The 26,795-nt window shown below is 38.9% G+C and overlaps 1 protein-coding gene across 8 annotated transcripts in view; it reads left to right on the top strand.

The window, feature by feature from the left end:
* ARHGEF25 (Rho guanine nucleotide exchange factor 25) overlaps positions 1-26,795 on the top strand; it is an 82,295-nt gene that overhangs the window by 32,138 nt on the left and 23,362 nt on the right. For all 8 annotated transcript variants that reach the window (XM_087925438.1, XM_087925437.1, XM_026713795.2 and 5 more), the window contains 4 exons: positions 19,994-20,304; positions 21,037-21,114; positions 23,410-23,537; positions 24,074-24,140. In XM_087925438.1, the coding sequence (XP_087781564.1) occupies positions 19,994-20,304; positions 21,037-21,114; positions 23,410-23,537; positions 24,074-24,140 (584 nt within the window). The remainder of the gene's footprint in view (positions 1-19,993; positions 20,305-21,036; positions 21,115-23,409; positions 23,538-24,073; positions 24,141-26,795) is intronic.

The following is a 26,795-nucleotide window of genomic DNA, read 5'->3' as shown; positions in this document are numbered from 1 at the left end:
CAGGAGCTTTTGATACTGAACTTAATTGTTTTCTTGCAGACATTTCATTACCCAAACTTGATAACATCATCAGTACATATATGTAAGGCTGCATATCATTTAAGGAAACTGCAAAAAATGAGGAAGATGTAGAGTTTTATTTCTAGTGTTTCTTTGGTTTTTGTTTAACGGAATACCTTTCCAAAGTTCTCCATATATATTGGATGTAGCTCCCATTACCCCAAGCCCTGTCCATAAAAGTATGATTCCATGTCCATGGATTAGGGACTGTGACAATTGAACAGTTCTGAAATTTGTAGTGCAGACCTATTTTTAATTGATTTTTTTCTGCAATAGTTTTTGATTTTTTTAAATTTCCCTATATTGCATTTAAATTGTTCACATCCCTGTAATAACATTGGAAGTGTATTTTTTATTCACGAGTAAACATACTGCTAGTTTCCTCTTTCTGATCAGAGTTTTCAGGCTTCACACTTATGAACAAGAGTCATCCAAAACATAAAAGTCATATGGCAATTTGTCTAATTGTGCTTATAGTATGTTTTCTGAGCCCAATCACTGTGATTTATATGCTGTGGTTTATAGCTTTCATGTTATGTGAGTCTAGGTAGCAGTCGTATCTATGATTACCAAGCAAAACATGACTTGGTTTGACACATGAACATAATCATTAATGTATCTGTTAATCTCTGGTCTATTTTGATTGGACCTCCAAGGCTTGCTGGTTTATAACTCTGGTTCAAAGGACCTGGAACTAGGTCTCTTGGGGCCTAGAAGCAGCTGCAATGACAGTGGTTTGGTGAAATTGGAACAGAGGTTGTGGGAGCAAGCATGACATTTGTCCTCATATCTGGGAGCACAGCTGAGACTTGAGTGGTGAAGCCGGAACTAGGGGAAGAGAAGCTGGTATTAATTCCCTTTCTTTTGTTCTCGGATCAAAGGTGGATTGTTAATGCTGCTTTCCCACAGTCAAATGGAAGTGTTAAAATATACATTTGCTTGCATACCTTCAAGTGCTCTTATTAATTATGCAGGCAGCAAACAAGGCTTCCGTGTGGAGGGAGAATCTGCATCGGGGGTTTTCTTTATGCAAGTCTCCCTTCCTGCAAAAAAGAGTGCTTTGAGTCATGTCAAGAGTGCCTTTCCTCCTGACACAAGTAATTGCAGCTGGTTCCAGGGTGCTGAGGGATTAGGAAGCAAAGCTAGCAACCAACTTTTTAAGCAACCAAGAAAGATTAGGATGCCCTCTCCTGAGTACTTCTCTCCACAGGATGTTTCTTGAGAATCTGATCCTGAAATAAATGCTGGCTGAACCTCAAAACCTGCATCTGGCGGTTCCAGTTATCAACAGTGCCTCCAGTCCAGATATGATTGGCGCTGCTCTCAGATTGGTGGTAACCAATTATCCTGCACTGCCCTACTCAGGCCTACTTTCTTCTTCCTCCTGGTCTTCACAGACAGGCATGGACACATTTATCACCAGTCCAAACTTTTCCCTTGGTGGAATTTGACATTCAGGAGGGCATGTCTAAACTACTTCATTCCATAGAATTCAAGTTACGGTCATATTAGTGAAGTGTTCAAATCCTCACATTGGTGAACAGGCCTTCTATTCTTGGAGCATGGGGGAAACAAGAGCAATGATTTCAGACTTTAAAAATGCACGGGAGCCATTTGAAATGATCAGTTGTGACAATGCATCAGTACTGTGTAAATCCAAGAGTTGTTTTAATGATTGTAAGCAGCCCAAGTTTGCTTTGGATAGTGAGGTGGGTGGAATAAAATTGTGTTTATTGGGCCATTGATGTCAGTGGATAATAAACCATGGAGGAAAAAAAATAAATTGATCAGGGACTCAAACGTTATTCCTCTCTGAATCTTTAAAAAAATCTTGCCTGGGGACTAAGGAGAAGGCTTGAACTAGTATATAAATGTCTTCTGGATCAACATATGTTCATTGGCATAAAGTGTCTCTATAGAAACTCAGTAGATTATTAGTGCCAAGAGCACTTTACACCCCAATTCTCAATATAAATAATTTCAGAGCATAACTCCAACCATTCCTCTTTTCGATTATTGCAATTATAAAATGAATAAGAATCCTTCTCTTACCTGTAAACGTGTTCAGCTATCTTTAATTGCATTGATGGTGCACATGTGCAAAAGGAAGTTACAAATACCTTATGAAGGGTTTCTGAGTAGATGACACTGCTTAATGTCATTAGGTGATTTAAAAAACCATCACTACAGTAATTATTTATTTTTATTTATATATTGAATTTGTTTACTGCCCATCTCAACATAATTGTTTGATTGCTGTCCTTCTCTTTTAGTTTGTTAATTCAGACTTGGCTAGGGTAGTTGCTTCTCAGCCTAATTGTAGACTAAATTTGTCTCCTTTTTTTGCTTCAGTGGGTAGCCTTCTTCATATTGATCCATTACAACAGGGTTTCCCAAACTGAGATATACGGTACATTCCTTGGGGAGGTGCAGACAGAGTCCAGGGGAGATTTGAAAAATCCTTTAGCTGCATTGTTACAATAAATTCACCTTTCCCCAAATCTCATTGCATTGTTTTTGGTGTTTGGATTTTTAGAGGAGGTTATCCTCAAGGCAGATGTAATGGCAAAATGTTTAGGAACTCCTGTGTTAGAGGATCAAATCGCTGAACTCTGTATATCATCTCATATAAGAGCAGACTTACATATTATTAGTAATTGGGATGAATATGGAATTAGCTCTTTAGTATAGGTAGTCTTCGACTTGCAATCATTCCTTTAGTGACCAAAGTTATAACGGCACTGAAAAAAGTGAATTATGACCATTTTTCACACTTATGGTTGTTGTAGCATCCCCATGGTCACATGATCAAAATTTGGATGCTTGGAAACTGGTATGTGCTTATAATGGTTGTAGTGTCCTGGGATTATATGATCACCTTTTACAAATTTCTGTCAGGCAAAGTCATTGGAGAAGCCCAGTTAACAGCCGGGTTATTAATATAACAATATACTGATTCACCTTAAAAATTGTGGGAAGAAAGGTTGTAAAATGAGGCAAAACTCACTGTTATGGTTGTTAAGTCAAGGACTACCTATACCTCATCTTTTCATCTTCTTAAATTATCATAGAAATTAATTGTATTTATTCCATAGCTTGAGAACAGTCCTGCATTCTAAGGATTAGTGCTCAAGTCCGTATTGTTTTGCAGCAGTCACTGTTTCTCTGAGAGTTTGGCCCATCTTATTGTGGAAATGTATTTGTCTGTTTAGTTCATAACAAGCAGGCATCACTGTTTGGCTTGGCCTGGTTGGCCCTAAAGTGTTGTGTGTTGTGGAAACAACCAATTGCAAGCAGAGCTGTTCCTAAAATCAACTTGAAAAGACAGAACAAGGTAACAGATGAATTTTCAATGTCATAAGTTATTTTGTCAAATGGCTGTGCAAGCTTTTTAAGTTACACTGAGTTCTTTGTCATGTACCTAAACCAGAGGTGGGGAATTATGTCCCTTTCATGATTAGTGGACTTCAACTCCCAGAGTTCCTGAGAAAGCATGGCTGGCTCAGGAATTCTGGGAGTTGAAGTCCACAATTCATAAAAGGGCCATCGTTCCCCACCCCTGACCTAAATGACTATTGAAAAATTATTTCTTTCATTATTTTGGGATTGTTTCTAATGACGGAAACCAGAAACAGAAAATGTTATAAATAAGTAATTTTTCCTTACTCTCCTTCCAAAGTCATGTCAAGAGATTGTGCGAAGATGATTAAGGATTTACCAGTGTAAATAATATTAGTATGAATCAGAGATGTGCTTCTACCCATCTCCCCTTCTGGTGGTGTATGACGCATAGGAATTACCTCGTTGGACAGGGCCAGTAGCCAGCTCATCAAACGTTTGCCCACCCGATGTATCAGGCATATGCATAAGTGGTAAAGCTGTTGAATTTTCCAGCTACTGTGAGTTGCTTCCCGAAATACATGTAACATTTGGCTCTAGACACCATTTGGTGGGGAGGAGGGGAAGCAAAATTCCTTACCAAAGCAAATTCTTATAGCCATTTTAAGTAGGGAGTGTCTGAAGCTACTCCATTTCAAGATTAATTATCTAAAGAGAAAAATGCCCAATCAAAAGGTAGAGAAAGCAGAAAAATACTCTAAACTACACGATCTGTTCTGCCTACAGTATGTGGGTTTGGGAGAATCAGTTCTGTAACTATTGGTGCAGAAGGATTATTTTTTGAACTTGGGCTGTAAGGTCTGCAAGCAAATCTCTTCCCTCTTATTGCTCCTGTAGTAACAAAATATTAATTGAGGTTGTTTGGTTGATTTTGCTGTCCTCTTAACACCATCCCAACTCATGAAAAATAAGCAGATAAGCTTTTCCTGGCATGAAAACAGCATAAGCATAGTCTAAGAATCAGCAAAAAAAAAAAAAAAGCTAAAATCCTGCTTGCATGTGATATGTCCAGTGTTTATTTTCCCATAAGTAAAAGCCATGAGGAGCACTAATGAAAGCTTGTCAAGGAAGAGGTTTTTATAAACCCTTTCTCCTTTGCAAAAAGCCTAATTAAATCCCTCCCTTTCAAAGCTGTAGTTAGCCCTCAGATCCACTGATACCAGGGACTGAGCTACAGATCTGTAAGTCCTTTGGCTGATTTTTTGTTCTGCTAATTGATGGCCTTAGGGCAATCCTGTTAGCTGCAGTATTCATCCACTGTTATAGTTTTGATGTCATTAGTTAATACTTATAAATACAGCATTTCTAAACACTAGGCAATCCAAATACTGAAAGGTAAGATTGTTTGAGCACACAGGTTCACTGTCCAATAGACATGATACTAAAGGAAAATTAAGTGGAGAGTGAAGGGGAGGGCAGAGTAAATAAAGGACTATTGTAGTACCTTTCTTCAACCAATGATTAATGTCCCCCATGCAAGGACACTATGTCTGGAAGACAGGGAATGTAGCTTCCCGGTGGTGCTTGGTCTCCAGACCAACGGATGGTGCCAGAGTCTGCTGCAGGTCTGATAGACATAGGACTACATCATTGGGTAAAAGCATTGTGTAATGCTGCTGGTGAGTAGGTATGTCTTCATCTGCTATGTTTTTGTAGAGGTGACACAAACTTTACAACAAGTTGCTGAGAGAGCTCCTTCCCTTGGCTGCTTCCCCACAAGTCAGTCTGCTTTCTCCACCAGCTTTCACGGTGATCTCATCCTTCTTCTCCATTCACTATTGTTTCCTCCATCCAAGCTGCCAATTCCACCAGTGGCACTTTCAGCACTGTTATTGGGATGCACAATTTCAGGAGCAATAGAAGCCTGTATTATTTTCCACAAAGAGAAAATTCAAGTATAGTTTTGAACCAATCAATAACGTGCTGCCTTTGGGAGTGTTGAAGTAGCACAGGTCTGGGTTTATTGCTTTTTCTCCATGCATCACAAGGAGTTTCTGATTTGGTTATCATTCTTGGAGAAGTAATTTCTTTTAAATTGTATCCTGTTACTACAAGTATGCCTATATGGAAACCTGTATGCAATTACCCCGTTGCTTTCCAAACAAAAAACAAAAAAACCCAGGGGTGACTCTATACTGCTAAACATTCTCAAGGCTTTCTTCAAGGTATTATGAATTAGCCAATAAGCCAAAGAATAAAGCATGGATATTTAATTTTACTGTAAGCACAACATTACCCTAAAAACAATACATCTGTTTTCTGAAACACTCATGGAGAATGTTGAAAGTATGATTTTAGAAGGTGGGGCAAAAGATTTGTCTAAAAATAGGTGAAACTTGGGACCTAAAAATGCAACAGTGCCTGAAGATACATTTCAGATTAAATCTGGATTTGCACTTCCCTGAAATTTATTAGCTGCGCTTAGATTTCATTTACATTTTTGGTTGCCTGAATATCTGATAACATTTTACAAGTATTTTCTGTGCTGAAAGTTTTGTTAAACTGAAGTCTGCCCATCTCTTTCATTGGCTAAGCTCGTTCATTTTACAAGAGCTCTTTTCTGCTTTCTCTTCTGCCTGGCCATAGTAATGGTTTAAAGAGACCGAGAAGTGATAGGGACGTCTTGACCAGCCTGACTAAGAAGTTGAGCAAATTATCTTCCTTGAATAATAAAGGTAAGATAAAGTCTTCTGAGTGAGCTCAACTCCCGCTGACTTCATGAGTATGGTCTTGCAATTTTCCTGGCAATAGTGTAGAAGTGGATTTTCATGTCTACTTTTTGGACATTTTCATAACTTTCCAATCTGGTTATTGCCCTTAATAACTTTCCATATAATTATTTAACCAGGGCCAACCCTGCTTAGTTTCCAAACCCAGACATCATCAGCCAAGAAAGTGCTGCCACATATTGAGACAAATAGTAAAAGAGGGGGGAACAAATTGAATAGAAGCTTGTAGTCCTTTCATAGCACCTAAGATGTGGTTAATGCAGAAACAAGAAAATTAGTTTATGCCATGGAAAGGATTAGCCCTATAGAAAAGGGGGATGGTCTTCCCTGAATGGCTGCATCTTTCCAGCATGTGTACATGCAAGTCTTAGAGATTTATGCACATTCCATTGCTGCTTGTGGTATTCTCATGGGCATGTTGTTCTATTCCCTACTCAATAGGCTCCTTCTGCAGGAAATGCCTCATGCAAGCAGCTACCCTAGAAGGGGCTGGATGAGATGATTGACACAGTTGTTCTCCTTGTGAACATTCTTTCATTTTTCTGCCTGAATCCAGTAATGCACGGAACAAATGGGATTTCTGGCCATGATCTGAAGCCGCAATTAGATCTTGCTCAGCTTTTCAAAACGGATTGAATAGTGGTGGGGGAAGTGTTCCATTCTTGATGAACAGCTCAGGTATCACCTTTGACAGTAATAGACTGTATTCTAAAAAACTTCAGAAAGAAAAGAGGCTGCAAGGTAAACCACTGTGTGAGTTGCCTTAGCCCAGTGGTGGCTAACCTTTTTGGGCTCCTGTGCCAAAAATTGCTCACGCGCTTGTGCTCAGGAGACAATACGCGGGAGGCTCCCACGGCCCCTGCACATGCACGTGCAATTCCCCCCACCCCCATGTGCACTGCACCTCCTAGCTGATTTTCGGCCCGTTTGAGGCCTTTTCGGCCTTCCAGAAGCTCAAGGGAAGCCTCTGCAGCCTTTGGAGGCCAAAAATAGGCCTGTTTCATCACTTCCTGTATTTTTGGAAATACAGGAAGTGAGGAAACGGATCTGGTTTTGGCCTCCAAAGGCTGCAGAGGCTTCTCTTGAGCTTCTGGGAGGCCAAAAAGGCCTCAAAGAGGCTGAAAATCAGCTGGGAGGCATACACATGCGCAGTGAGGTAAGTTTGCCTGGGGCTCGCATGCCCGCACAAATGGCTCTGCATGCCACCTGTGGCATGCGTGCCACAGGTTTGCCATCAAGGCCTTAGCCTATTGACCAGTCTTCAATTTAATGCCTTCCAGGTTCATTGAACAATATCACCCATGATGCCTGGCCATCATGACTAATTAGCAGCTGTCTGGGGACAATGGAGGAGGCGATGCAACATATAAAAGACTCTGTTAAAGGAAGATGAACACATTTTGTGAGAGATTTTACATCATCTGAATACATGAGTGAGATTTGCCAAGGTGGTCAGAGAATTATCATTCTATAATGATTGCTTCAAAAAGCTTCAGAGTGTAGCAAGTGTACCTAAAAGTGCACATTTGTCCCTTTGAAGCTAAATCCATGTACTTAGATTTTTTTAAATTATGTTTTATTGGAGCAGCTTTCCCCAAAGTAGTGCCCTTCAGAAGTGTTTGGGTTACTGTGCTCAGAATTCTCAGCCAGCATCTGGAAGATACCAGAGTTGAGAAGGATGCTTAGATAACGGGTTCCTTTATTCATTGCTTTGATTAAAAGAAAGCCTTCAGCTAGCTTAAATTCATGATTTGTTATGCTGTGTTTGATGGCTAACTACACTATGTTTTTAATATGCAGAAATAATTTAGTCTTCATCTATTTTGCTTTTTCAACATACTTGTGAGGTGAATCACAATCATTCCCACATGGGAAGATTGAGAGAATATATTTGCTAACAATTCGTTAAACAGAGCAAGGATTTCAGCCTAGGCCTTCTATTCTATATCCAGTGCTCTGTGTACTCTCTTCTCAACTTAATTGCAACAATCTTCAGCTCTTGCAGATGTGGGACCTTTCATCTGACTCTCGATATGGCGTGACTATTTTATTTATTTTTAATGCCACATTTCTTCCTTGAAATTTGCCTTTCGTTCGTAACTCCTTTTCTTCTTGCTTTTCTTTCTACCTCTTTGATTCTCTATTAGCTCATGGCTGTGACACCAGTAATATAATTCATATAACTTTTTAGATAAAAACCCACGTTCTGTGGGATGCCTATATTAGGCTGAATTGTCATCCCCTAGGAAGAGAAAAGGAGCCATGGTGATGCAGTGGTTAGAACACAGTATTGCAAGCTAATTCTGCCAACAGCCAAAGCTTGATTCTGACTATCTCAAGGTTGACTCAGCTTTCCATCCTTCTGAGGTTGGTAAAATTAGGAGCCAGATTGTTGGGGGCAATAGGTGGACTCTGTAAACTGCTCAAGGTGGGCTGTACTATAGAGCAATATATATGTCTAAACGCTATTGCTATTTAAATGTATGTAGATTTAAAGCAACCTTCTGTTTTTTTTTAAAAATAAATATTGAAAGGAAATGTCAGGCATTACCTAAATACATGAGAGTAGGAATTTCTTGTCCCATGTTTCTGTCATCACCTATATCGATTTGTTATACCTTTTTTCTTCTCCACCTCCCATAGTCCACAAAGAAGAAAGAACCTCTTTAGTGCTGTCATTATGCAAATAAAGCATAAACAATGTCAGGGGATAAGGACTCCAAGATTTGACAGTGAACCTTTTTATAGGACATGTCAGGTGCTCACTGAAGCCACTCTGATGTTATAAATGCTGATTCATGTAGGAGCCCAGGTAACTGTTTCAATCAAAATAAGAGTTGTTTATTTCAATGTAAAATGTTATGAGTCCTTTAGAAAGTTTTTCTCTCTCCCTTTTCTGCCACAAGTTCTTTTTATTCTTAGCAAATTGCATATCAATTTTATTAGGATCTTCACAGGGTGAACTAATTATGAAGCTCTTGTGAATCAAATGACCAACTTAAGCCTGTGTTGCTATTGTTTTTTTAAGTGGGGATTAGGGTGTTGGTAGGGATAATACTGATAAAAAAATAGAAAAATACACTTCTTTAATAAAAATTTCCTCTTCTCTGGAAAACTCAGTCCGTGAGTAGGATTAGACACTTCTAACTGTGAAGTTTCATTAGTGTCATGAAACTGCAATTTCTAGAATTCTCTTGAGGAAAGCTATGATATTTAAGATTATACAACCAATATATTGCAGTCTAGAATGGAATTAAATGAGGCAAGAGTGTTGTGTCTAAATGAATCCTTAAGAAATACATTTTTCTTTTTTACAGTTGCACTTGGACAATAGACATTTCTAACCCTTTCCTTTCCATATTATCCTTTTGGGAATGGGTCCATAACTCTGAAATAATGTGTGCACTGAAGAATATATAGAAGGTCTCGAGTTCAGGAATTTCAGAGAGCACAGCTGAAAAAATTTCTTCCTTTCCTCTAAGGTCTTAGACTGCCAGTGCTGTTTAGGCAGTATTGAGTCAGAGACCAGATGGATCAATATTCTAACTAACTCTCTACAGAAGCTTCTGTTATGGATCTCTCTAAAGCTGGACCAGCCTTGCCTTTAGGCATAGCAGAACAAACTTCCAAAATAGCATATTTTGGGAGTGGGTAACATTAGGTTGTATTTGATTTGTGCTCTTACGGCAGCTTTTCAGATGCAGAGAAGTAAACTGTTTATTGGCAATGTTCTAGGGGTGTCTTAGAGGTTGATAAAAGCCCAGAATTGAATATACCCAGCAAGACCAACAGTGGAAGAGACAAAGGATAAGTTAATATTGACTACATTTTAGAAGTTATGGCAGTATATACAAGGATATAGTATTAAAATGGGTAAAATTTGCATATTAGCAAAACTAATATGGGAAAATATTTCCTTGTCATAGCTACTGCTTGGAATCAGGAATGGAATCAAATTGAGCAGAGATGAGCCTTAGAGATTGGCAGAAAACTGTAACAATAGAAGTACTACCATAACTCGGGAGGTCAAGTATGATATCATAGGCATCATTGAAACTTAGTGGGATCATTGCTTAGGTTCTAGTAGATCACAAGTTGAACATGAGCTGAAAGTGTGATGCCGCTACTAAAAAGGCAAATCTATTTTGGGATGTTGTATTAATAGAAATGTAGAGTTCCGATTGTGAAAAGTAACTATCCCATTCTAATTTGCCCAGGCCAGACCCCAATTGGAATACTGTGAGCAGTTTCAGATATCACAGTCAAAACAAGTAATGGTTAAACTGAGGTGAATTTAGAGGAGGACCATCAGAATGGTGAGGGAATTAGAAATCAAGTCCTGTGAGAGACAATTAAAGGAAATGGATATGTTTTACCTTGGAAAAGAAGATAGCGGAGATTCAATAGTAGCCTTCAGATATCTGAACTACTGTATGTTCATATATAGGATAGAAGGTTCTCCCTGGGAGGCAGAACAAGAACCATTGGATTGAAAATACAGGGAAGTACATTCAGGCTAGGAGAAATTTCATGAGGTCAAGCAGTGGAAAGGAGCTGTCTTATGTAATGGTAGCTTCCTCTTCAGTGAAAGTCTTTAAACGGAAGCTGGATAGCCATACCTTTGAAATACACAGCATTTTTATTCTAAGCAATAGATTGGACTAAATGAAATCTGAGGATATTTCCAACTCTATGATTCTGTTCAACTGCCTGGTTATCTCACATTTTGTATATGAAACCTAAAGAAGGAACATGATCTTAATCTTTACCCCCAGAGAGCAACCTTTCTTGTGCTCACCCTATTGTTGAAAATGAACTTTTGGGAAGTTTGGGCACACTTCACTCTCTTCTTTCCCATCCCAGTTCAATAACTGTTTCATAAACTGAACCTAATAAAGAGACCTTTAAAGAAGCAAATGTTGACATTATTTTGCACGCTATTTAAGAGAATCTACTTTAATCTCGTCTCCATTGCTTTTCCTGGAAAGAAATTTAAGGGGTTTTTTTTGGGGGGGGGGTTGCCCCTGTACTGTAGTGTCATGACTATTATTTATTTTTATTTTATTTTTCACTTTTTTGAATTGCCCATCTCCCTCAGATAGGAACTCTGGATATCTTGCCATCCATCAGATTTTGTCAACTATTTGTGCTAGAATAGAGGAAAAACATATCGTTATTGTTACTTATATTCATTCAGTCTCCCTCAGATTTGATGTAAGAGCCTATAGTTGATGATAAAAGTCTTGTCATCTCAAAAACCTCTTGCTATGCTAGAGTTGTTTGTAGAGCATTCAAACGCTATGGCCCGTCTGTTCATTTTTTGTGTACAAAAAATGCTGCCGTCTTTGAAAGCCTCAGTCAATAGTTCTGTGAGATTTTCATGGGATCAGTTGATTAGGAACAGGAATTTCTGAAACAGATAACATGTGCCAGAAACAGAGGACATATACCAATGAACTACCTGTATAGTGGAATCATTTTGGCTGATGCATGGGGATCACAGGCAATGTGTGGTGGAAAAGCCAAAGATAACTACCTTTTTATCTCAAAGTATAGTAGGGAAGTGAATATTGAATAATCTGTTTGCCTGTATTGATAACATCAAATGTTCTGCCGGAGGCAGGCTACTTTGTTGTATTGAGTGAAAAGATAATGCTCTCAGTTAACACTTTTAAGATTTGTTTTTGTGCTTTGCTACATAATTTGTTTTGTGATGCAACCTATCTACATGTCTGCTCAGAAATAAATCTCTGGATTTCAGTAGGGAGGTGGGGTATTATGTGCATAGCTGTATTGGAAGAAATATCCTTCTGGGTTCAGTTCCAAGTGGAGAAAATGACACTGGAAACACGGAGGCTGTTTGGAAGGTTTAATGGTGGACAGGACCACATGGCCTTGAGCTCCAGAGTGAAAAAGGAGGATGATCACATGCTTCAAGATGAAGGAAGAGATCAAGAAAAGGCTGATATGCTGAGAGTACCTGGGTTCTATACCCTCTGTTGGGATTTGAATTGGAGCTTGTATTCTAATTGGTTGTCAGAACCCCATGGGACCATGCAGGGGCAACTCTGTAGGCTGTCCTGAGTTCCAGGCTTGGTTGAGCCTTGCTGGATGATTATGCCCTTAAAAGGGCTTTTGGCAATTGCTCTAGCTTTACCTGCAGACCTTTGTTATGTAAAGTATTCTGGCCCACGCCTTAATGGCCCACCCATTAACAAAGGTATGGGGTGAGCTTCTGTTTCTGAGGGGAGTTTCTGCTTCTGAGTTTCTACTCTTTTTAGGGGAAATATTCTGCCTTTTTAATATTTCCTAGGCTATTTCAATTTTCTAGGAGAGGGGTGGGTGCTAACTTCCCACAGCTGTTTTTCCTACTTTGATACTCTTCAGTTCTCAGAAACCTGAACCAGCACAGCCAATGACAACTGAGGTCTATCGTATTTAGATTATTGGGTGCTAATATGTAGGGTTGCAGTATTAGAGAGCATTTCACTCTGGATCCATTTAAATAAAACATAGCAAAGGAAGAACTAGGAAGCCAGCAAGATTATCTCACCATTCACACCCCCAGGTCCTCACGTCCATTTTTGGATTGGGGTCACGTATCTCTTCATGCTCTTCATTCTAAAGAAAGAAAAAAAGGTAGGAGGATCTCTCAGCTGGAAAATTTCTTTTTAACTTATCTACACTCACCTCTGTCCATTAAGTCATACTGAATTTATCCAAAAATTATTTCAGCATTTAGAATTAAATGCATTTTCTTTCAAGATCTAAGGAGAAAGCATAAGCAAGTATCTTGGGTATGCACCCCCGGAGAACATGTAGAAAGGAGAGAGATAAAAAAATTAAGTCGGAGAGGACTCAAATTAGTGGATAAGATAGAAAGAATCTAGCTGTTTTTATTTTAGAAGAAGGGCACAGTCCATCTTCAAGTTTTATGGGTTCTTTTTGATAAACGTTGCACAGTTACTGTTTATTTCAATGAGGCTTGCTTAGGAGAATTTCTTAGGAAATTGGAGTCCTAAGTTTAAGTACTAGCTTTCATGCTTAAAATGGGGGAGATATGTCATTTTGAAATACGATTCTGTCTGCTACTAATTCTAGAGTTACCTAAAAACAAATGCCACAAAAAGAAGTTGATGATTTTGTCTTTGAAGTCTGGAGTTTTTAGATAACAATATTTTATTTTCAAGACCTTACTCATCATGTTTGCAGTTGTCTGCAATTAGTGATCCTGGAGTTGGCTGGACACCTATCTTCATACTGCCAAATACTCTTATATCAGATAATTATTCTGCATTGGAATCCTCCACCTTAAAAATATTGAAAGCAATGATGATATTTTGTGCTGCTTTATGGGGAAAGATAATAGTTTTGAGAAACTTGGCACAGAATGCCCTCTCCATTACAAACATAATAAGATTATCATCTCTTTTTTTTTTTTTGTGGACAGAAGGTCCCATATCCACAGACAAATCGCTGCAGCAGTTCAAACTATTCCTACGTACCATGGTAAGGCAATTTTAAGAAAGATTTCATCTCTAAATTTGCAATTTGTGAAACAGTCATAACATAGTACATGACTCCATAAAACATGGAAACATTAGAAGCCACAAACAGAGAAAATCTTTTTGTGAATGGCTTTTGTGGCTTGCCTTCCATTATACCCCACAGAGTTGCATAGTGATTAGTACCTCTTAATAAACACTGTACCTCGCAGCTAATGTGCACTATCATGGTTTGAATCAGCCATCATAGATAGACTGATGGTGTTCTTATTCAAACAACCACGAGGCCAGCTTTTATTTCCACACTTCCATAGGCTTTAGTGCAAGTGCTTCCCAAACTTTTTTTCCCTCATTACCCAAAACTGCTATCGGAAAGTCCTTTTTACCGCCGTTTATAAGAAAGGGTCAGGGAACAGCTTTTTTTGTTGTTGTTATATACGTTGAGAATTGCTATTAAAAAAACATGAAAAATACAAGGAAATGTGTAAAGAAATCCTCTCCCCTTGTGTTTTGAGCCTTTCTTTCCCGCACATGGCTCTACCCACCAGTACACCGAACTTCTAAAGAACAGATGGTGAAAGACGCAGCCAGTTACACCAGGCCTTGCCAAGGAACGTGCTGTGCACACTCCTCCTCCACTGATATTAATGGTTGCCCCATCACCCATAGAAGTAGCAGGAGGGATCTGAAGGAGATCAGCATTTAGCAACATATAGCTGATGTGAACATGGCTCTTGCACTCTTTCCTCTTGTTTTACTTCTGGAGGGCAGCCAGAGAGAATGGACTGGTATAATGTGTTGTTAAGACAGACTTGTACAAGCTATTTCTGACACACTGTTTTGAGGGTGGCCCCACCAATCACTAGCTTGGACCTCATAGATTCTTGATAGATCCCCGTTTCTTTTTTCTTTGTTCTCCCATGCCAGCAAAACTGGGAAGTTCGTCTGTTGCCAGAGATGACGCTTGCCTTAAAGAGGGTGAGGCTGAGGTAACATGTGGTAGGATGCCATTAAAAACAGTATTTTAAAAAATATTTCATATTCCTCATACAATGCAAAGTGGATTTAAAATGCTTTGTGCCCCCATTTTCTATTAAAATGCTCAAAAAGTTACACCGCACAGAAAATGTTGACCCCGTTCTCTCACCAACGATACCCCGATATCCGCCAGATATCAGGGGGAGGCCCAATTGTTTAATTGTTTAATTAGAAATGTCCCCACCTCAAAAAAATGTATTTTAGGGATAAAAGGTAATTGGCTTGTGGAATTAAAATAGTGCATGCATTCATTGAGGATGTGGCATACACAGCCAAATTTACAATTATCTAGACTAAGGGTAAATACAAACTACATAAACTTTCTTAAAAGTGGTTCACACATGCATATATAGATACTACTTGCAAGCTTGGACCAGACAGCCAATTTGAACTTTTCTTTAAAGTCATTTGATTTTGAGGGTCTGTAAATAAAAACAAAAACTGGAGCCCAGTAAAGCTGCTCTGATTTATTTCACTTTAGAGTGCAAATGAGAAGTCCTTTCCATTCTCCTTTCCATTAGCAGTCCTTACATAAGCTTTCAACCTTATCCTTGACTTGCTAGTTTTCTCTAGAAGTAATATTTTCTATGGAAGAACATTTAGTCAACACGAATTTCAGCACTTCAGGTACAGTATAGGCTTCAGATCATGGAGTAATAAGCAGCAGCGGTAAGAATGACATTACTTGCTATATTTTGTGGGTGCAAGTTGTTTCCCCCACCCCCCAAGCCTTCATCCCAAGTAGACCATGGACATGTACAGAGCTGATTGGTTGCCATAGCAACACCCCTCACACTGTCTTGTTAGTTTCCTAGGTGGGTTTAGATGCCTGTGGCATTGGCTTGACACATCTCTACTTCCTGACGCAGGCAGTGTTATTTCAGGAGCAGGTGCCATGCCACTGTATTGAATTATGGCCCCTGGCTAAATGGGTTATTACTGCAATACAGTGGTTTTTTCATCCCTGAAAACAAGACTCCTTTATCTTGCTAGTTGCATTGGGACTATACTGCTGGCTTACAGATATTTATTGGAGTGTCTCCAGTGTGCATTTTCAGATATAATTCCATGCATTCAGGCTCACTTTGTGAGAGTAAGCAGAAAATGGGCCAAAGTAGCCAAACCAAACATTTCTGTTGAAACTAAGCATGACTACCCTGATTCGTTTTGAAACAGATATGGGGGAACTGCTTTTTCCACATATTTCTGGACTCCAGCTTGCAAGATCCCTAACCAGCATAGTCAATGGTGAAAGATTCCTGGAGTGGCAGTTCAACAACATCTGGAGAATAGAAACTCCTTGCAGATTTAAAGCACATTTGAATCATTTTTCATCAAATTCAGATTTTATGGTGATGTATGGTAAAAACTGCTCAAGCGGAGCCATATTTGAATCACACTCCCATATCATTTAAGTAATGTACACAATCATACTGAATAGTTGATTACCAAATCTCAGGGATTTTTATGGAAATGAAGCAGATAGAGATTTCACACAACATCCCTGAACTTTTTTGAATCAGTTTACACGTATGTTCTAATATTTATAATGTAAATTAGGGCCAAGGAGACTTCAATTAATATATCCTCATAGGGTTATCAAACCTTATGAGCCTTCTCTCTCATATAGCCTTCTGTCTCATCTTAGATCAGGGTGGGGAACAATGGCATAGCTGGCTCAGGAATTCTGGGAGTTGAAGTCCACAAGTCATAAAAGGGCCATTGTTTCCCACCCTGAAGTAAGATGAGAGAGAGAGCTATAAGGAAGTTTATTGTTCCCCAACCTATTGTTCCTCAACCCTGCCTTAGATGGTAATTGTGAAGGATGAACTAGAAGGGACAGGGCTATGTATATTGCATAGAATTCCATGAAGAAGGTGAGGAAATTAACAAAAACAACAAAAATGAATTCACCTGTGAGCCATCAGTACTTGGTTCACGAATGTATGAATTTTACTTGATTTTCCTCCCCATGATTATATTAATTGATGGTTTTTGTCTGATGCACAGTAAAATAAAACTGTGTATGTGCTCTTTCATTCATAGATTCAGCCAATCATCAGACAATAAATAAACCCTAGATCTCAAGTACATATCAGTTTGTATGAATCTGGCATAAATCTGCATGCAATCATTTTACTATGTAGTCAGCTTGCAGTGCAACCCATGTTTATTGTCTTGTCCAGAATAAGATGTTATTGAGCTAGTAACTTTAGGATTTATTTGAAAAATCACCCATATTGTGTAGCTGATTTCATAACTGCTTCTGTACACAGCTCAATCAATCTACTTCCTCTCACAGAACTTGGATTGTGTAAATTTAGTCTTTATTCTCACCCAGTTGATTGCATTTTCATACATGCTCTATAAATATTAATGCATACAAATGAACACCTGCACCCGTCAACCAGGGTTTAATTTAAACTTTATTTCATTATGTCAACTTACTACTAGAATATAGGAGAGGAATATTAATATCTTGTCTTTGCTTCAGATTTCAGTTTCTCTAGGGCCATCGGTTGCACTTAAATAAAGACTGTGTCTCCTAGGAAAATGGTTGTAGTCTTGCTCTTACTGAATCTTATGTCTTGATTAGAGGCATAAACTGCGCTTAAAAAAAAACAACCCATCCTGTTCATGAAATTGGTTGGGAAGGGAGAGAGAGAAACATTTTCAGTGCAAAATCATTCAGTTCACTTCAATATATGTCCTTAATTTCAGGAGTGTTATTTGCTTTTAGTGAAATTGAGGCACCAGCCACTTGCAGTGGCTTTTCACCAGACTGGATGCTGAATTTGGGGAGAGTGAACTTTGTGTGACATATATGAAATGAATATGCAGGTTTTCTGTCATTTAAGAAAATATCCAAGCTACGCTGAAGTTTTTTGCTAATTACGTAGGACTATTGCTAATGCAACTTCTGATCATTTTCATATTGCATTGATGTTATCCCAACAGGGTTTACAATGAATACCTATAAAGCAGATGTGCTATAAGGCATTTTATTTGCTTGTTTATTTATTTATTTGATTGATTGATTTGGGTACCACCCAGTTCCAGATCAACTCTGGGTGCATGACAGTATGCACAATATAGACAAAATAGCAAATACACTGAACACGATTAAACCGTACAACCATAAACAAGATGGTGAATCTGGCCAAAGATAGAAAAACACGTATCACCCACCCAGCAAGGGGTACCAATCACCCTAGCTCACAATCTAGAAAGTCTTTTAGGTTTCGAGAATACCAACTGGCTACCAAATTTCAGGGGCAACCTCATTCCAGAGGGCAGGTACTGCCTTAGAGAAATCAAACTTCTAAGGTCTTGATAATTGACACTGCTTAACTTGAAAGAACTTGGAGCATGCCAATCCTGTTAGATCAAATCAGACATCAGGAGAGATAGGGCGTCCCACAAATAACCAGACCCCAAGCCACATGGGACTAAACGGGTCATAAACAGCATCTTGAATCCCATCCAGAAGCAGGCTGGCAACAAGTGCAACTTAGGAAGCAGGGCTATCATGTGGCATAACACAACATGTTCCTCAGTGCCCAAACTGCTGCTTTCTCAATCGTTTGAAGCTTCTGAGTGGGCTTCGAGAGCAGTTCCATGTAGAGCATATTGCAGTTCATACAAGGAGGCTGTCCTTATGCATAAGGACCTGCACTGATTTTTGAAGCATGAAAGCGTAACATGAAATTTAGTATTCATTTCAAATAAGCTTGGAGAATGCAGAGGGGTGCAATTAGAGTGGCTTCAGCTCTTTGACATTAATTAAGACCATTAACACCTGGTTGTTTAATGATGTGCAGATATCCCATTGCATTTTGTGACTGATTATATTGAAATAATGTTTTCTTGGTGACTTAGGATTTTTTAGTATTCATATTGGTGATTGGTTTCTTTGATTTTAATCCTGGTTATGAAGAATGCACGTATGCTGCTTAGAGTTGAATACAAGTGAAGCATTCTATAAGCCTGAAAGATAAATAAACGTCCGTCAAATTAGTTATTGAAGAAGTATCATGGGGTCTGTTTCCAAATGACTGGGTCCTAATTCCTACCAACTCTTTTAACTATGTAGTCTAAATTTTCAGTATGGTGACCAGTTCAGATCTGATTCAGAGACAAAACAAAAACCTTACCACCCTTGCTACAAAGCATAAAACGATATTTCGATGCCTCTGTTCTGACCCAAGCCTTGTTCAAATTAAACAAACACGAACTGTGTAAAAAAGCAAACCTTTTTTAATGCAGCGCTGGGAATTCTGCATTCCCAGCCAAGAGTCAGCTAAAGCTAATTTTCCAATATCAGAAGCAAGCCCTCCCAAGGTTGCGAAAGGCTGCCAAGTACAGAAGACTAATTACTGATTAAATATACACCGACAAGTTTCAAAAACTAGACGGAGTAAGCAGGGCTTCGAGGAGAACTCTGAGTCTAAAGAACTTCTTTGCTTCCTGCAAAGGATATATCCCCGAGGGCTGGCTTTTATCCCCTCTGGGAGGGGCCACCACTTTCCAGCCTTACTCCTGAGTCACCCTAGCTGCTTCAGCTGCTCTTTCCTTTGAGCAGCCCTGCACCTCACTCTCTAATAGTCCTGGGCCCATCCCTGCATCACCCTCAGGCCCCTCGTCCGGGTCCTCACTATCAGAGAGTTCTGCCATCCACACCAGCTGCTGGCGAACCACAACAGCCTCCAAGATTTTGTAATTCATATTTATTTCATGCTTTGGTCTTCAAATGCTGACAGAACATTGGCCCGCTTTCTGCTATCCATTTTCTTGATAACCATGAGAGCAAATAGTGCAGCAGTTTTTTTTTTTTGAAGCTGGACAGGATTGAGCTTGATCAGTGTGTACATTAAGGCTAGCCAAAAGCCCCATGCATGCAGCAATGAGTCCTATTATTGAAGGAAAATAGGATAATAAACGAACCAACAACATAGGAGTTTCTCTGGGAATGAAAAATAAAATAAAAAAATTCAACAAAGGGCAGTTCCCACCTTACTATCTCAGGCTATTTCAACTGGATTTGTTTCTAAGTGCAACATGTATACTGCAACATTGAGTGATGATCCTGTCCTCGGTGAGAATTATAGAATACCATAAAGTATGCTTTCGTAACTAGTGGAAGAACTTCCAGATTATGGAGTATAACTTATTTGGCAGTCTTGAATCCATTTACTTGAATGTTTCGCCTTGGCGCTTAACATTTGTCATGACGCACTCATTGTTTCTGTCTTCTTCTTGCAGATCCGTACTCTGTTGCAGGCAGTGATGGCAGCATCTCTGCCTCAGTGGCCTCAATCCAGCCACAGGCATCTAGCAGCTCAGCTCCCAGTTCCCCTGCTTCCCGCCACTCAGTTAGCACCCTCAAGAAATGGCTTACCAACCCTGTTCGCAAGCTAAGTGGCGGTGGGCTACCTCGGGGAGAACGCCCACTCAGGAAAACAGAAGGCCGGACAAGGCGCCACGGGCGCCAGGAGGATCGCAAGAGTATTGACCTAGGCCTCCTCAGCCAACCAGAGGGACCCTTTGCTGTTCCACAGGAGTCAGTCAGCACTGTAAGAGCAAAGAAATGCATGCCTGTGCAAACAAAAGCTATTTTGTCCAGTCCCTCACTGCAAGGCAGGATTAGGCAGCCCCCAGCTCTGATAGAATAGTCCATTGAATCTAGGCTAGTTTCCTGCAATCCAGATGTCCGTGGTTGAGGATTCCCTAAGTTAAGCTCCACACATGTAAAGGGTACCCAAGTTGGGGAGGTTGATCTAGATTGCAAGACATAGAACAAATGGTTTGTTTGAACAAACAAGACAACACACATGGTGTTGAAGAACACCAGCATCATGACGCACATGATACTATGAATCAGAGACATCTGATCACCTATTGCCGGTCAAAGTGAATTAGAAAGAGTCAGCCTTCAAAATTGCATTGGATGATTGTCCTTTTTCATGTGTCAGTACAATAGCATTAGTTATTAGCATTAGTTAGCATTAGTTATTCTGGTTTGTCCTAGATGCATCTTGATGCCTTTTTTTTAAAAAAAAACACCTTTATATTTGATTTACAGAAAGGCTTGGATTAAGTGTGCTAATTTTGCTGGTAGAACAAACTGGCAGCTGTGTAGAGTATGGCCAGAGATTTCGGGTGCTAAAATTGTGTAATGATGTGAGGAGTAGTGCTGTTATCTAAAGGAAGTTTAAAAGAGGAGGATCAGAAAGTTTTGTATATCTGTATATCTTATTATAAACCTGGGTATGAAATTGTTTGATACCCTTCCCTTATAATTTCAGGATGGCAATACTCATCTCCCAGACCTTTCCTTGCTCTCCAACCTGCTAGAAGGAGATGGCTTAAAAACACCCAACCAGGTGGGTTGTGAAGGTGGGGGAGGCAGGAAGAAAAAAAATGTCTCGAATTAGATGTTGTTCAATGCACAACTTGATGGATGATGTTATATTTAAGCAGACTTTAAAGAAGAATCAACTATTTTTCTGAAGCGGTGAACACATTTGGAATTTTAAGATCGAGCCACTATAAAATGTCTTCTTACTCTTGGAAGCAAATTTGGGAGGGTTTGTTTCACCCAACAATCAGGATACTTTTATTTGTTTATTTATTTATTTCATTAAATATATATGCTGAGTTTATATAAATATAAATGTATGTATTTTTATCTTTTCTCTGGGAAGGTAGATACAGTTCCTACAACGTTAGGATATAGGCTAGAAATCTCCAAAATTGTACTCATGTTGCCTAGCTTGGTTCAGAAAAATACTTTGACATTGAAGTTAAATATTTGCAGCTCATGCAGTTAGTGTTGCATGAAATGAGGTTAGCTGCAGCCAAAGGCAGTCAAAGAATAGTTTAGCTGGACAATCTTGTGATGACTTCTTTAACTGGTCTCAGTTCTGATTTAAAGCCTATTTTCTCTCCTTTTCTTTTTCTTTCCCTTCTTGAGCCAATTTCCCCTTTTAAAGAATTATGTCATCTTCATAGAAACGAATATGTACTTTACTTACAGTTCAGGAATACCAATATTCAAAAGGAGCTAGGAGAAAAGAAATCATTCTGTGTAATCATACCATGAGAGCAATTAAAAAAGAAAGTAAAATAAAAATGGCAGCAACAGAGCCGAGGTTAAGGGAATCTTCTAAAATCTCAAAACCACCTAACTTATTAAGTTGGTAACTGCTAAGAATAACCCTTCCTTGTGCATGTAGGGTTCCTTATCTGAATAGTTAGATGGGATAACTTTATATGTAAGGTCCCAAATTTAATCCTTTGTCTTTCTTAAATACAAGATTCAAGTGAAAAACTGATGGAGCTACAGCCATTGTGTTTAAGTAGTATATGACTATTAGACTAGGTGTATCTAATCTTTTGGCTTGCCTCGCTGCATTGAGTGAAAAGGAATTGTCTTGGACCGCATATAAAATATATAATATAGTTAATATATGTATACAATACATAACAAACTTTCTTCATTTTAAAATATATTTATTATGATCTTGTGGGAGCCCATTACTGGGGGTCCAGGGTTATATGCAGCCTGTAGGCCATGGGTTGGATATACCTGGTTTAGATTATCGGATTGATTCCACATAAGATAGGTTCTTATGTTCAAATGAAGCCCACTGTTACTCAGAAGTTTATATGTAAAAATTTCTGACTACAAACAGACTATTAATGCTTTATTGACCAAAACATTATTAGCAAATTTCAAAACATATTTGTAATAGGCATTCATTGATTTATAATAATACTATGCAGATTTGAAGTTTAAAAGCCATAATAGTTAGGTAAGATGGAAGAAGTTTGATGTTTCCATATAAATCTTTCTCTAACAAAATATAGAACGAAACAGATTGCACTCAAGAACCACAGAATTCAACAATACTTTCATTGTGAAATTTGGCAGGCATCAGAGAAGGGTGAATGTCTAGTTTTTACAAATAACATCAGTTTTGGAAATTGATGTAAATCTTATTGAGAAGCAGTGCTTGATTTGCTCGCAGATTATATACCTCTTTAACTTTTTAAAAACAGTTGACCTGAGAACCAAATCCAAATAAATCAGTTTTGCTTTCCTCATATACTGTATATGAAAAACAAGGCATTAAAATTGGGAGGGCTTTTTGGTTTGGTTTGGTTTGGTTTAAAAAGAAATGGGTTCTGTAACTTTCTTTTTTTTTTTGGCAAAGAATCAATTACCTGCCTCCAGTAATTTGGAGCATTAGTGTATTTTCTTTCCCTTTGGGATTTTTGTTACCGCAAAACTTGGAACAGTTCATGGTGGGTCAGCAATTTGCTTTATTTACCTCATAACTTCTAAAATTTCAGAAGTGAAGAGGTTTTAAATTGCTTTTCAGAAGCTGGGAAATCAAAAGGGAGATATGCCCAATGTCAATAGTGTCCAGCATCAAAAACAAGTAATCTGCTCCAAACCGGAAAAATGAACTTGGATTTTTTTTATTAATCTTCCTTCCTGTGCATCATCAAACTTCTCATATTCTGAGTGACATTAGAGGAAATGAGACACTACAGTAACTCTTCTTGCTTGAGTAAAATGTTTTGAGTTGCCTTGAATCCCCAACCTGCCTTTTAACCTATTATTGTCTACTGCAAATTTTAACATGAAATGGAATCTTTTCTTTTTTCGGCAGGATCCTGAGCCCTCTCTGCTCCCCACTGATCCCAGAACTCCAGAGTCTACCTTGGAGCCTCTTGTGCAACCCACAAACTCTGAGGAGCAGGAAGAGGAGGAGAGGCATAGTGCCTTAGAAAAGAGTATGTAAGTGATATTCCTTGGTGCAGTAGCTTACAACCAGGATGGGAGAAAGGGACAAAGACAAAACTAGGTGGAAGGCCAACGTAGCAGACATTGGCCCAAGACCCTTAGGATATAGAAAAGCACAGAGGCACAAATTTAATGTAGGTGAAACAAGAGTTATTTCATAGCTTTTGTACTCAGGGGTATATCCCATCAAGTCCTAAGTCTTCATTCCAAATGTGCTAGGACTACATGCTATATAGAACCAGTTGTTAATTATGCATCAACATTCCTGTAATACTTCAGGAAAAACTGACTCCTTAGATATTTGCATCATACTTGCTCTATCACATCTTAAGCAGCTTGCAAACAAGGTCCTTTCTCTGAGTCATACAAGAGTCTCCTCTGCATAGAGAAGGCTTGACTGTATGTCTGTAAGTGGCACATGTGTGCAGAATAAGAAGATGGGAGGGATGCCGTGCATAAGAAAAGAGGGGAAAGGGCTCACACAATGCATTTCCTTCCCCTTAGACACTGCTGCTTCGTCTTGTCTGCAGGTTTGTTCTCAGGGAGTTGATTGAAACCGAGAAGATGTACGTGGAAGACCTGGGCCAGATTGTGGAGGTGCACACACATACTCTACATCTTAGACACTAATTCCCTATCCATCAGCGGGTCATCTCCAGATCTTTTGGGATCTTGGGAAAAATATTTTCCCTCCTCCAAAGAGAGTAGATTGCTTGAGACTGCCTGTCTTTTTGCTTGACAAGAGCAGAAGAAAAAGAAAATTAATGCTTGATTCTAACCTTCAGTCTGAAGAGCCATTCAAGTAACTATGGACTGACCCAGGGCAAACCCTGTGTGATTGGGGATTTGTTGCATTGCCACCCAAGCTCCTTTAAGGTTTGAAAACCTTAGTATCTTACGAAGAGAAGACTTTTCCCTTCAATTTTTTGTCTCCTCTAGTCAGTGTCTCATTTTTTTGAGATGGGCTAGCCATGTCCCGAAGTTCATACTGGTAGTATATTAAATTTTGACAAAGTTTTGGTGAAAGTAAAATCCCAAAGATTCAAATGAGAAGTGGTTGCATTCTTTTGGGTACAAAATATATATTGGCTACTGGGGGAAACATAAAACAGGGTGGAATGTAATATCCTGTAGAGAGCACATTATTTTACAATGCGATATTCTTTTGAATGTCTTAATTGTAAATTTTAACATTGAATCAGCTTGTTGTGTTTACTTCCATTTTGGGCCCTATTTATTTATTTCCATCTTCAATTGCTTGTCTTTCAAACTAGCAACCAGTCTACCCTCTTATGTCTTGACTAGTTGTGTACAAATTGTTTGACATTCAAACTCAGCTTGAAAAGCCCTGATTTTTAATTCAAAATCTATTTCAATCCTAACTATATCTGGGTCAAACGTGAAACAACTGCTTCATTTAGAATTGGAATTAGAATTCAGAAATAGAAATGTTTGCATATCTCTACGTTTGACTGCTGCAATGCAAGGCGAGTAACATTTTTATAGTCAGGAATTTTATTTATTAAAATCACATTTTTGTGCCAGGCTGGAACTGTTGGCTTCTTTTATATCTCTTTTGAAAATTTGATAAGGTTTTACTTAAAAGCTAAAATATTTGGGCTCATTATATTGAAGGCTTGTTTTGGAAGAAATGTATTAGGAAAACAGTGCTAATATTAGCCTTTTAGTACTGAATATCACTGATTTTATCTTCAGTATTCAGCAACAGAATTGGGGTAGGCCAGGCCAGGAGTGTCTAACTCAGGTCCCACAGGCTGAATCCGGCCTGTGTGGCCATCCTGGAAATTGTAAGGGGACAGCCCGTGTTGCTTCGGCCGGCCCCACACTATCCCAGCGGGCGCATATGTGCACAGGAGACAGCAGGAGCACATGCGCATAGGCCTGGCCCGGCAGCTGCATGTGCACACAGGAGGCGGCTGTGATGGCAGGGCCTGTGCACGCATGCGTCTGCCAACTCTGTGTGCACATATGCCCACCGACTGCTGCACATGCATGCGCCCACCAACTCTTCCCCACACCACTGGCCCATGGAGGACAACTAGAACACTGATCCGGCCCACAAGGAAATTGAGTTTGACACCCCTGATCTAGGCTGTCAAAAAAAGGAAGTTGATGGTTGCAAGAAGGCTGCTTGTTCACCACATTATAGTTTTCTGAACAGCTGAGATTACAGTACTCAACTGGATCACTTACTGTATATCCAACTTTATTATTGATGCCTTTATGGTACAGTATTTTCAATGGCTGGCAGAGCAGAACCTCCTTTTACAATAATTCTTCCTTAACAAGTCTTGTGCTTAGGCACGTTTTTACAATATCAGTTATCTTGAGTTTTTCATCAATGCATCTCAGGCAGGCCAGTAATTTCCTGGATGTTGTTTTCTTTTTTCCTCTCCCTCAACTCCAACCCATTTCTTTTAAAAAATATTGCTAATATATTGGCTACCTTCCAAGTTCTCTGTTAAGAAGTCTGATTTAAGAGATGTTACACATTTGATCTTGTGCTGCAGCAGTTCCTCAACTGTTCTTTAAGACCTGTTGGGTGAATGCAAAGCCCTGATCCATTTTGAGAAAAAAATGTATTCATTTTCAATCAATTCTGATTCAGGCATGGGTACACTTCCAGCAACTTTTATAGTAAAGACCAATGTACAAAATTCATTTGATTCATTTGCCAATTTCCCTGACTCCTATAATGACTTTTTCTATATTGTCGTCATGTAATGGTTTCATTGCTCTTCCTGCTTCTTATATTTTTAACTTGTATTAAAGCAATACAAGTTATGTGTTTAATATCTTTAACAACTGGTTTTTCATTTTCTGCATTTTTAAAATATTTTGTCAGACACAATTATTTTGCAAAATGTGGGTTCAGTTACACCTTTTCTTGAGTTGGGCAAAACCTCCCTTTATAATAAAATAATGCTTCCTTTTATAGTTTACTGACTTTAATTTTCTGTGTGCTTATTGCTGATCTGTCTTCTTCCATTCCTCCTCCTCTTCAACTTGTTACCCATTTTATGTGAGCTTCTGTTACTACATATCTAAAATGAATTTGTGTTTTATTTTAAAGTGTCCTCAGTTCAATACTGCCAATGAGTTACTTCTTGCTGAACTCTCCCATTTTTGCAATAATTCAAATTTTTCAGGTTTATAGTCAAAGCACTATAGTCATAGAGACCGGGTTTAATGGAGAGGATAGTACAGAAATAATTCTTGAACTTTGGTGAA

This window comes from Pseudonaja textilis, chromosome 2, assembly GCF_049901715.1.
Source record: "Pseudonaja textilis isolate UNSWEBS1 chromosome 2, rPseTex1.2, whole genome shotgun sequence".
Taxonomy (NCBI): Eukaryota; Metazoa; Chordata; class Lepidosauria; order Squamata; family Elapidae; genus Pseudonaja; species Pseudonaja textilis.
The sequence above is the reverse complement of the archived record's forward strand: the minus strand, read 5'-3'. Positions and strand labels throughout refer to the sequence as shown.